General features: G+C 46.4%; 1 protein-coding gene across 2 annotated transcripts in view; it reads left to right on the plus strand.

The window, feature by feature from the left end:
• LOC119396776 (diacylglycerol kinase theta) overlaps positions 1-12,414 on the plus strand; it is a 64,809-nt gene that overhangs the window by 29,468 nt on the left and 22,927 nt on the right. For both annotated transcript variants that reach the window (XM_049417216.1, XM_049417217.1), the window contains exons 5-12: positions 391-522; positions 4,218-4,399; positions 4,893-4,984; positions 5,136-5,230; positions 5,779-5,845; positions 6,604-6,745; positions 11,780-11,922; positions 12,005-12,069. In XM_049417216.1, coding sequence (XP_049273173.1) covers positions 391-522; positions 4,218-4,399; positions 4,893-4,984; positions 5,136-5,230; positions 5,779-5,845; positions 6,604-6,745; positions 11,780-11,922; positions 12,005-12,069 — 918 coding nt within the window. The remainder of the gene's footprint in view (positions 1-390; positions 523-4,217; positions 4,400-4,892; positions 4,985-5,135; positions 5,231-5,778; positions 5,846-6,603; positions 6,746-11,779; positions 11,923-12,004; positions 12,070-12,414) is intronic.

Here is a 12,414-nt window from a genome sequence, read left to right on the forward strand (position 1 = left end):
GACATACTACAATGCAGCCGCCAGTCAAAAATGCCTCAATGTGGTTTTTCGCACCCTCACAAATACTCACCGTTTGGAGGCGGAAGTTTGGTAGCGAAGCTGCTTTGAATATATACCACTGAAATTCTTCAGTGGACTGGCCGAAGAATTCTGGCAACGGCTGTCCATCTCGTTGATGCGCTATTCCTTCACTCGGCCTTGGTAACGTATTCGAGAGAAACGCGCGTGTTTGCACACGCCTGCGTGCATTTGCTAACCCCAAGTGACGCGTATAACATAGTTTAACAGGTGTGGCAGTTGCTATTTGAGCGCGCGTGTGTGTACCTAATGGATGCTAGTCGTCGCTTAGAAGTAAACGCGTTGCCGCCCGCAACTCTGCCCACTTTGCAGCCGTCGGTGATGCAGTTCCACCACTGGCGGGAAGGCAACTTACCCGCTAATTCCAAGTGCCAGCTGTGTAAGAAGACCTGCTGGTCGGCCGAGTGTCTGGCCGGTATGCGATGCGAGTGGTGCGGCGTCACGGTGAGTAATTCCCCGTTCTGACTCTTTTTTTTTTTTGTCATTCCGTGCTGGGAAGTGCAGCTGCAATCAGATTATGAATTAGGTCCACTGAGTTTCAACAAGACACTCTCTCGCCAGAACAGGAATTGGCCTCTTCGGTGCAGTACCTGGTCATTACTTCCCTCGCGACATTTAAAGAAGTTAAGGACCGCGAAGCTAGAAATAGAAGAAGAAAAAAATGTTTGGGCTATAGATGTGGATTAGAGAGAAAACTGGAGGCAGCCAGTTTCCTAGTCGACAATAATGAAGCTGGGAATGCCAGGTAATGCTTCGGGCAGAGAGCCGGTGGTCTACTAGAGTTACAGAACGCGCGACAATGTAAAGGAAGTACTGTCGACGACGGCAGAGAACCAAGCAGTGATGAAATTATGAAGTTTGCAAGTACATCATAGCATCAAAACGTTTTGTCGGACTATTTAGTTCATGCTTAATCCAAAAGTCTAAGACGCCGATCGTGAATTTAATATAGGCGTTGCCGTTCTAAAGACCGCTACGTATACTAAATCAGTCCTCTAAAAACGCGCAGGGATTCGAATTATCTGCCTACATCTACCGCTAAGCCCGGTAAGTTCTTCTTTTCCTGGTAACACCGTCGCGAAGCGGCTCTTGTTCGTCATTCGACGCATTTTGCGCGCCATAAATTGTGCCGTTCGGACAGTAGTGTCACGCCGTATATTGACCCTGGTCCGGCAAACTTACGACTTACTTTATTCGGCTCCGCATCCTCTTTAACCGAATGACAGAGGTAAGGAACATAAACTCGCCATCGTAGTACTATGCTCTATTCCTGCCAATCCGTTCGGCGCTATAAGCTTGTTGCAGTAGGTGCCTAAATCCGCGATGCTGTTGTTGTATGGGGAGGTCTCATTGGGGACGACACGATGTAAATAGTCGATGGGAGAGCGGGGCTAAATAAAAGCTCGAGAAGACAGAATGTGTAGAGAGGCGTTCTGAGCTATCTTTGCCATCTCGTTTCGCCGTCGAAACGCCGCACAGGGCACTAATGGCGTGGCTCGCTTGAGGAAACAGGGAAGGGAGTGGGGGCTCTGTTTATTTGCTGCTTTGGGCCGGCGATGCGAAGACAAGGAGGCTAGCTTTATGCCTCGGGATCCGCTCCGCTTTGTGGGCGTCGACATAGCGAAAACAAACACGCGTCAATCGTGGCGTTCCTCGGGCCGCGCAGTCGAAAGCTTATGTCGTAGCATCGTCTCCACGGAGCGGAGGCGTCGCGACATGCACATCGGCGAGTGGGATGAGGAGCAAATGTTAGAGGAGGATCGTGGAACGATACCAGTATTATGAAGTACAAAGTGTGGAAAATGCCGTTAAGGGTTGAGTTAAAGCCAAAGCGAGTGCACGAAAAGATACGTCGTTGCCTACCACAAGGTTGAAGCCCCAGAGACCGAAAACAGATTAGGCGGTATTGTCGCAGACTACGCATCGTCTTGGCAGGTCACGAAACGAAAAGACAAAAATGAGAGGGAAAGGTACAAAATCAGAATAAGGCACTGACGTCAGGACGTTGGCGCGGTGTGGAATTCGCGCGCTGGTACGATTCACTCACATCCAACTTTTTCCCGAGCGCACCGAGTAGTTTGCAAGCAGGATAACGCTAAGAGATCTGAGGCTTTATCTCAATAACATATACTGAAGAGAAGCGTGCGATAGCAGCTGTACTAAAAATACCGCCCAAGCACTCAGTACAGATGGTTAACCAGCGAATCTGAAACGTGCGGCCCCGGTGTTTATCACGAACTCGGATCTATCGAAGTGATTTCTACTGTAGCTTTTGATTCTTCTATCATCAGGTTTAAGAGATGCGTGCTTTAAACTTTGCGTTTATAGGGACGGTAGCTTAAATGATACCAAGAACACCTAAAAGCTTTTATAGGTAGAGACTCGTGCTGCGATCATCCCTAGCTGCATATGCTGGCGAAAGCAGACGAGGAACCAGTGCAAGCGCGGAGAGCCTTCGAGGTAGCGTGTGCTAGCATTGCTTCTTGATTATAGTTTCTACACACTCACGGACCGTCTTATTTTCCACCAACTAGCCATATAGAGCTCCGCTGCAAAAGCCTGCTTGTGAGAGTTTTGAGCTGCGGAACATGTTTCGAAGTGCTAATGCCAGGTGCAGACTTTAAGAGCAGTGGTTCGCACCTTATATCTTACGCCTGAAGCCCAGCTTACAGCAATCGCCTTTCTGCCAGTCCCGGTGCGCTCATAGCATATCCCTTTTGCCGGTGCCGTCTATTCAAGGCACCGTAACTCTCTCCCGCCTATACATCCTGGTATTGCTCATTTAGCGCCGGAACTTAGCAAAGGGGGCAAGAAAAAATAAATCGAGCAAAGTGAACGGATACATCGTTCCGGATAATCGGAACTCTAAAGGCTTAGAAAACAAACAGGACCGCTTTGCAAGAGGCGTTGCTACACGGGTTCCGATGCGCGCAATACTGCAGCTGGAAGCTGTCGAGCCTCTCGGCAGTCAAGCGCTGCCGAGAGGTCAAATTGTTAGATCTTGAGCATGGTGGTCCGCGTTCAGCCGATTGTTTGGGCCGTCCAGTTATTGGAAACAGAGGTGTCTCTTTTATTTTGCGCTGCTAGAAGGAAAGAACGTGAAGATTCCGCTGTTCCTTCGTAGAACAATAAACAAAAGAAACTTCTCCGGTTTCGTGAAGGCAGCTGCAGGGTGCCTCCGAATTAGCTAATTGAGCTAATGCTTTGTGCCTCCTCTTTGCGAAATGAAGCTGGTATGTGGTATAGATATCTAAAGTGTTAGGTTTAGGGTATGTAAATGAGCGTCGCTACTATTGAAACAGTTCTAGGCTTACTTTAATTTAGTGGCGGCTGCCAACGCTTATGCGTGAGCCTAATAATAGTATATAATAATTGTTAGGGTTTTACGTCCCAAAACCACGACGTGATTATGAGAGACGCCGTAGTGGAGGGCTCCGGAAATTTTGACCACCTGGGGTTCTCTTACGTGCACCTAAATTTAAGTACACGGGCCTCTAGCATTTTAGCCTCTACCGAAAATGCGGCCGCCGCGGCTGAGATTCCGTCCCGCGACCTGCGGGTCAGCAGTCGAGCACCTTGACCACTAGGCCACCGTGGCGGGCCATGCGTGAGCCTTTCGGGATGAAACGAATGTTTGTTTCTCCGAAGACTTCGCACTTTCCCGTGACGGCGATCAGTCGCTTTTCACGGCACGGACGTCATTTTCTGACTGTCGCACCGACCAATCTCGCTCAACGTAAGGTTTGCTGCTCAGTATGCAGCAATCCAAAAAAAAAAAAAGAAGAAATGGTTGCTTTACATTTTATGAACCAATTTCCCGCCATGAAACTCGTAAAGCACCTGCCGTAGTAGTTAAGTGCCCGAGGCGTTGTGCCGCGAAGCTCGGAGACGCGACGGTGGTTTCCTGGCACGGCCGGTCTATTTCACCGGTGATGAGGAGGATGTGAAAAAAAAAGTCTGTACTTAAATTTAGGGGTGGTCAAACTTAATCCGGGTTCCTCACCACGGCGCGCCTCGCAATCATATCGTGGTTTTGGCAAGTTAAAATCTCTGAATTGGAAACCTTTAACGCGAGCTTTCAATTACGTGCCAGCTGCACGTCTGACAGGCGCTGATGCGGTCGTGTTCCCACTGCGCAGGCGCACGCCACCTGCTACCGGACCCTATCCCAGGAGTGCAACTTCGGCGTCCTGGAGAGCATCATGCTTCCTCCGGCGGCCGTCAGCATTCCGCGCACGGACGTTCCCTTGGAAACCATCATCGGAGTGGAGATGCGCAGGAGGGAGACACTAGCGCGGGCCACTTACCCCAGCATAGGCAAGTGGCATAGACGTTTGTCTTCCTTCAAACAGGCACTTAAGAGTAACGCTAATGGTACATTCTACTGGTTTCTGTGCCGCGTGCTGCTGCTTTCCAACTCGGTTTGCATCGACGCGAAGTCCTCTCGAGAGTGAAGCGAGAGAAAGCCTGCCGAAAAATCAACTGCTCCCGGAGCATTCGAAGGAGCCAAGTGACCGCAGTCCTATTGGACTTCGGTCGCTCTTTTCGAAACAGCGACCGAAGTCGCTCTTTCGGAGCGTTCGGAACGCAGCTCAGAGCGTTCGGAGGCACTCTAAGCATCGAGTCGACACTTAGAGCGCCTCCGAACGTTCTGAGCTGGAGCCGTTCTGAGTTATGGATTTTTAAAGGTCATATGAGTATATGATGCACACCGCGATATCGCTATAGAGCGATCGAAGGCGACCGGTTGAAAGCGACATAAGTCTGATTAAACCTGTGAACTGATATCTCTGATTGTGTTGAATTTCAGCAAGAAGCATATCGGAGGAGTTCTCATCGACAGGGGACCTCAAAAGCAAAGAATTTGATGATTATCCGTCACCAAAAGAAAAAGATAAAGATGAAGGTACGTCGATGCTTCTCCTGAGTTTCTTATGTTCTTGTTCATAGTTATGATTTAGCATGTACGGTTAAGTGCTTATTCACTGTTCTCTCAAGTCTGAGAGTAAACGTGTTTGATTCATCCGCGTATGAATTCTATTTCCTTTTTTCCTCAGAAATAATCAAAGTATACGACGGTAATGCCTCCATGAAGAGAAGGATGTTTAGGACAATCACTGTATCACGCAATGCAACTAGGGAACAAATCATCGTAAGTACACCGTCACTGCCTTCGCGGTCAATGTTCATACGCTAGCGGATGATGGCAAGCACAGCGTTTGCCACGATAACACCGCCAACGTAACTGTAAGAGTTTAGACGTACCTGGAATTCGATCGAATGTCGATTGGCCGCGAGCGCGTCGCGCCTGTGGTCTGCTGCGCATGCGCAGACGCGTTTTGAATGGACGTACGCATTAATACTGGCATAGATGCGTCGCGAAGTAAATGGAACATAATTCCAGGCTAATTCCCTATTCGGGCAAAGCGGCTTCTTGCCCCTGATACGTCTGCCGCTGCGTTCTCTGGAATCCTATAAGTCCCTGATGCCGAGAATTTTAAAATTCAGTTTGCACGCTTGTACCTGATGGTTTGCCTGGAGACGTGTTATGCTCGTGCGGTTGTTACTCTATGCTATCTCCTTTACCCGTGCAGACGCTAACGGCATGTACAAGCTGCGCCAGCTGTAGCCTGTAAATTTCTGAACATTAAACACCTCTATATTCTCACGTTGACAGTTCACTGGCATTTATTCTTCTAGGGTGCTGCATTGCGAGCATTCCATATATCTGGAGATCCAAAGCACTACTACATAACCGATGTGTACGGTACGTGACATCCCTCGTTCACATAGAGTGTTAATGAAAAAAAAAACGCTGCTAGCTTCCTAGGATTACAATGACTTTCAATTTAGTCGTACGAGGTCACAGCATAAGTACGTCGAGTGGACAAAAACGCTGAGGTTAAATTGTGACCAAACATATTTAAATCTCGCCTTCATCTGGCTCGCCGGAACATGTTGAAATGTTCACTTCACTCGACGGATTTTTTTACGTTTGGCGTTATTGGTACTACATAGCAAAAGGTGGTGTATGAGAGGGAGGCGTGCCATGAATCATGCGTGCTATGACCTTCAGGGAACGTCCTCTTAGGTACTGGCAATGTTTAACGTTGCAGTCTGCTGACGTCACAGTGAGATACACTATGATAACTAGACAGTACTGGTGCTAAAATGGACCTGTATCTGTTATTATTTATTTATTTCGGTTGCTTAACCAAGACACTAATAAAAACCCGGTAACCAAGATTGTTATCGGGATATTCTTATAATAAATGAATAACAAGGAACGTGTATGACAAAATATAAGAAGGCTTAGCGTCGTGCTTCAACAAAGCAGACGGCTGATTCTCTACAATGTATAGAGGGCACATTACATGAATAGATAAAAAGACAGCGTCGGCTAGGCTGAAACGACTCGCAATGCAACTTGTATTCGGCTAACGTAGGAACCTGTTGTTGTTTCTTTTAATGATACTTCCCGCGTTGCGTCATGGACAGCCGACCTGAAGGTCCGTTCTCTTTCAGACCCAAACGAGAAAGAACTGGGCGACTTCATGCCGGTGCAAAGCCTGACACGGAGGGAAGGGAAGCGGCCTGCCATTTTCCTCAGGTATCGACCTCCCAACCCGGACCAGGGATACGTCAAGGTCTTCCCCGGAAAGCTCAGGTGAGTCCGGACGACAGTTCTTATAATGGTATTAAGGCTGTTGGTAACACATTCCGTGTACTCCGGCTGCACCATTTCGCTACGTCGCCTACAACCATGGTACGGGATGATGCTGTTTGCACAATGACTAACGGCTTGTCTTTCGAAATCAAAAAGGCCCCGCGGTTGTGATAATAAAAAAAAATTATGGCAGCTTCGCCTTGGTGGTGCCAAGCCTGAAGGAATGAGCGCAGCTAGGTGGCCTTCCTTTTTTCTTTTATCTTTCTCTTTGTTTATTTTATCTCTTTTTTATCTCTTTATTTCTATTAATTTATTTGCATTTCTTTCTTTCTCCTTTTCTCTCTCTCTGCTTCGTTCTCTCTCTTTCCTTATTTCTCTTCTTTCTCTCTTTTTTTTGTCTTTTTTTGGCTGTTTATTTCTCTCTCTTTCCATGTCTTTCTCTGGCTTTCTGTCCTTTTATGTCTTTATTCCCTTTATTTCTCTCTGTCTTTCTCTATCTCTATCTTTCTATCTATCACTTTCTTTCTGTCTCTCTCTTTCTCTATCTCTATTTTCTCTTCATTTCTACCTCTTTCTCTCTCTCTCGCTCTTTCTTTGACGTGTTTCACGTGCTCCACTTCGTCGAGCAGAGTCTTCTTTTAACGCTCGCACCTGCTGTACTCGGCAGCGGGGCTTGTCCAATTCCTGTGGCGCATACCCACCTGTGGAATTATTTGCAACACCGCACAAGCTACGACGAGCTACAACAGCTTCGCTGTTAAAAAGTTGGAGGGTATCCTAGTCCTTGACTTAGGTGTGTGGTAGTGGTACTCTCACATCGGCGTTCGTATTCTCTGGGCCCGTATTCTCAAACGATCGCGAAAGGCGATAGTATCGCGTTTGCTAACGTAGAATCTGATGCGTTCAATAACTGAAGAAACATTTGGCTGTGACGTCATTGTTGCACTGGCCGTTGGTGGTGCGAATGTCTCACAACAGAGGAGTGAGCGTACCGTACGAGCGCAGAGCGACCCGAATGCAGCGCTTGCGAGCGTATGCAGGGCATTGCTGGCTGGACGCAGTGGCCAGGCTTGGCTGTGGCGACTTGAAAAATAGGACGTGTTGAAGTGCTTTCAACGTTTTCTTGTGCAATTGTTTAATGCACAGTATAGTATTTAAACATAATAACTTTGTGTGAAATGCATTTTCGTTGAGAGTTTAACACGGCGTACTCAGAGAGTTCAGCTGTATTGTGCCGCCGCAGCGACATCGTCTCAACATCTCAACATGTTGGGGAGCGACTAAAAAGCCACCAAAACATGCCCCCGTTGCCAGACCACTTTTTGGTGCTGTCCCTAGGAAATTCCAAGCGAGATGTACCTAGCCTAGGCCCGTGACTCTACGTGCGTGCGAGACGTTGCATGATCATGCGATTTAACCATGGAAATGCAGGTGGCTTGATTTAATGGACGCACGAATAAAGGTGCATATTGCTGCTTTCTTTGGGAAGGGCCACTTTTTGACAGTTCGCAAGGAGGGGGAATCAGTTTTGTTTCAGCTCAATGAGATCAATTATGCACTCTGCGAGTGCAGGCGTAGCCGCACATTGCATTATAGGTTTCATTCTTGTGTTAACGTTGCTGGCGTATCAAGCGCATTAGTTTACGAAGCTGATTCTTTTTGGACGACGAAGTTTGAGACATGATCGGAACAGCTAGCATGCTATATATTCATATGAGCTGCTGTTTGGGCCTTGTTTTGTAGTTTCAGAAATGCCAGCTCTTGCCAAAAGGTACCTTGGAAAAACGTTTAGCTCCAATATTCCGTGATAGTCACCGAATGATCAAAATTATTGCTTGTTTTAAACAAATGCTTGTGGCGATCGAGCCACCACGCGAACGAGCGTCACGCCGAAGCTGGCCACCCTACTTGGAGCACATCATGTGTGTACTAGGAGGCGCAGCGATGCAGATTGCTTTAGAGTTACTGTATATGCTACCTAGCTGTAGCATATACAGTAACTCTAGATTGCTAATTTCCTCATGATCAGTGTAGTTCCCGTTCTAGGCCATCCTCAACCGGTATATGTCGCATATGCATACATATGGCTCCCATCGCATGCATGCGGTATCAAGCAGATATATGAAACACAGTTGTGAATAAATTTTTCTGTTGTATCTTTATGCAATATGTTTTTTTCATTGCTGTGCTTTTGACATATCCTATCACCAGTGAAAAGGAGTAGCCGGTGCTATACAGAAGCACCAACATCTCCTAAATATCAAATAATAAAGAAGTATTTGTTTACGCCCGGAAAATCAATGCTCCTCACTGTCCTCACCACATAATGCTTCGCTGAACCGACCAATATGTTACGAATGCACACTGTCGGCCAAGTGTATATACAGTAAAACTCGCATACATCGGAATCAAAAAGCATCGCTAAATAGTTCGATATACCCGTAATTAAAAACGCATAAAATGCTTGTCTGAAGCTTAAATATTCATTCTAGAATTAAGGATCCGTTGATGGGCGTCTCGGACTGTCCCTCGAGACAATTGTTCGTTATAAAGCTGCTGTGAAGCCGTTAAAGTTTTCCTGTTACTTATTTTTCATCAACCTGGTCGTGTGAAACGTGTACGTATATCGGACCAGAGAACACTTAGCGCCACTGAAGCAACCTGGTGATACTCTTTCCGGCAACTAATTGCAGCCACAGGTAGCAAGCTTCACAGCGTGGCACTTAGTTTTCGTCGCATTACACCCCTGCGTAGCGGTAAAACTTACAAAGCAATTCCTTCATTGCATGTGGAGCGCAAAGAAATCTGTGCTGCGCAAGCCGCCCATATTTTGACTCGTACCCTGCTTGTTACTCCATGCTTGCTCTGCCCCTTGGATTCAATGCAATATATATTTACGTTATTTATAAATGCTACAAGATGACAGATTCACTATAGTCAGCTTTATGGCATTGCAGGTGTGTTATGCCACAAAGCATGTACTGTGCATTACGGTATCGACGATTCGCTGTGCAGCGAAGCCCACCAGCAGGGGAAATCGTAACTGCCACATACGTTACCTGATGCTTTGTCTTCTTTAATTACAAAATAGCGCCCTAGCCGTCTCCAGTCACCGTACGAGCACCCAAACGTCTAATAAACGCGTAAGTGCACAGCAAAGGTTTCTTCAATTCTTCTGCCTGCACGCAAACGAATTAGCTGACACCCTCTTCATTAGAGAACGGACCAAGCCACTTCTTGGAATAGTGTCACGGAGAAACTTAATTATGCCAACACAGATTATTACAAGATACCAATGAATCAGGTGGCCTGAAGCATGATCGCATACATAGTGAACTTGCTGCACAATTGCGACGAGCCACTACGGATGTCTACTTCAAACGCCAGCTGCTACATTTCAGGTCAAATAATAAATGCGCAGATGATGGATTTCTTAGTGCTGCTGATAGTCTTAACAATCTGTATCAATTCAAGCGGACACTTGCGATGTAACATAAAGGACATACACAGAAATTCTAACGCAACGCACGCTCTCGAGTGCCTCAAGTTTCACCTCACTTTGCGACTTCCCTAGGGATTTTTTGGTTACACGAAGACGCTAGTTTTGCTCGGTGGCACAGGGTAGCCATCATGAAATGTGCTTACACCGCTAACATTGGGCGATGTTTTGGTGGCTTTTTAGTCTCGTGCAACATGTTGCCCGCGCGCGATAAAGCACGCGAGCAGCGCACGGTTCATGTTCCTGGGACGTTCAAACCACGAAAAAACGCGCTGGCAAACAGCGAGTGCTGAAAACACCCCAAGGTAATGCTCGCTGAAAGCTTCAGCGTAAAAAATGCTGCGCACATCCACCGAGGATTGAATACTATAAAAAAAAGTCGGGTACAACTTTAGAAAAAAGCGGCATTTGCACCTCAAAGGCGGATGCACACGCGCTTCCACCAATGGGCGCGCGCTCTAGACTGACGTCACGAGCCGGACGGCCGGTGCCTCCGCTCAAGGAGAAGAAGCGGGACTATTTCTTTGCCGCGGAGGCAATCGGCTGCCGCGCTTCGGTCATATGGGCGGGGCCTCTCCTTTTTTCTAAAGTTGTACCCGACTATAGAAGCTACCGCCTATGTCACTGAAATTCTAGACTTCACCCCCAACCGACGGTGATAAGGTGTGTTCGTTTATTCCAGGCATGCCAGGAGTGCCGTAGAGCGCCGTCACGTCGACGGAAATACTAGATGGCGCCCTCACTTTTTCGGTTTTGCTCCATAGCCAATCAGCGCGCACCAAAGGCGATACTTTTGTGATTGTCGCCTTTTGCGACCGTTTGAGAATACGGCCCCTGGTGTATTCCATGGGTTAACTTTGTGTTTCGTCGTACTGCCGAGGCCGATCTCGGAGGCCACGTAGAAATAAGCTCGTGGTTTAGATCTGCTCCGCCAAGTGCCGCAACGATCCCAAATGCTCACAAGGAAAGCGTCTGCTCTTTCAGGGAACTCATTCAATTAATTTTCAATAATTATTGTGACAGTTAATTGGTTCTTATAATAGGTAAGCTTATGCTCCGATATCATATATGTATCCAACATAACTCTTAGCTTGAACCAGAACGATCAGTTTCGTACCAGTTTTTTTTACAAGGCTCTTTCTGAATATTCGGAAAACCGGAAGTAAGTGCTCGACCGGAAGTGCTTGGAAGAGAAACAAGAGTGTCACTCGTTGCTCGTGCAAACATTATAAACATCATACATGGAATAGAGTTTAAACATCATAAACATCATACTATGGGATAGAGTTTAAAGGTCTGTCACTCTTGACACCGTCTTCTCCATAACTTCACTGGAATAATCCACAGTGACATCACCTCTTCATTCCACTCAGTTTTGCCTTGATTTCAAACACATTGGTGAAGCCGTGAGAAGTAGGTAGTGTTATGACATCCCCTGATGATGTTCTGTAAATTACGATGATGATATTTTTTTTCAGGTGTTGTAAAGCTAACTGTGTGTTTCATGTTCTCCTTTCCTTTTTTTCTTCTTTTAGGTCTGCGGACATTTACCGCGTGATTCCAGTGACAAGTGACACGAGTGTAGAAGAAATTATGATCCAAGCTCTCGAAAAATTCGGACTGGACTCTTCGGACATCAACAAGTTTAGGCTATCCGAAGTCACGCTAGACAAAGGATGTATGTATCGCTCTTCGGTTTAAGCATCGACTTCACATGGTACTCACTGTCGCAATTTTAATTTTTCTTTTTTCTCCCGCAGCTGTTCATGAAAGAGTGATGGACAATCAAGAAGGTCCTTGGGTGTTGCTTAAAAATATTGCCAGAGTAAGTCTCAGCTTAAGCATGAACTAATTTGCGTGGAAACTAGAATTCATAATTTTGAAGTTGAATTTATTTCACCACACAAGTACATTCATGTATATAAAAGGCAAGGGTGGCATGATAAAAGGTACATAACGGCAGCCTGACTGGCTCCAGGTCTCCGGGCTCAACAAGCAGCGACATGGCAAAAAAGATTATTGCACATACATGTGGATCTTCATTATACATGTATATGGATATTCATTATGCATACATATGAATACTCATTGTACGTACATATGAATATTCATTAGACATTACGCGTTAATAAAAAGAAAAACAAAATACAAACAGCAGGAACAGCAATGT

This window comes from Rhipicephalus sanguineus, chromosome 6 (assembly GCF_013339695.2).
Source record: "Rhipicephalus sanguineus isolate Rsan-2018 chromosome 6, BIME_Rsan_1.4, whole genome shotgun sequence".
In the NCBI taxonomy this organism is placed as follows: domain Eukaryota; kingdom Metazoa; phylum Arthropoda; class Arachnida; order Ixodida; family Ixodidae; genus Rhipicephalus; species Rhipicephalus sanguineus.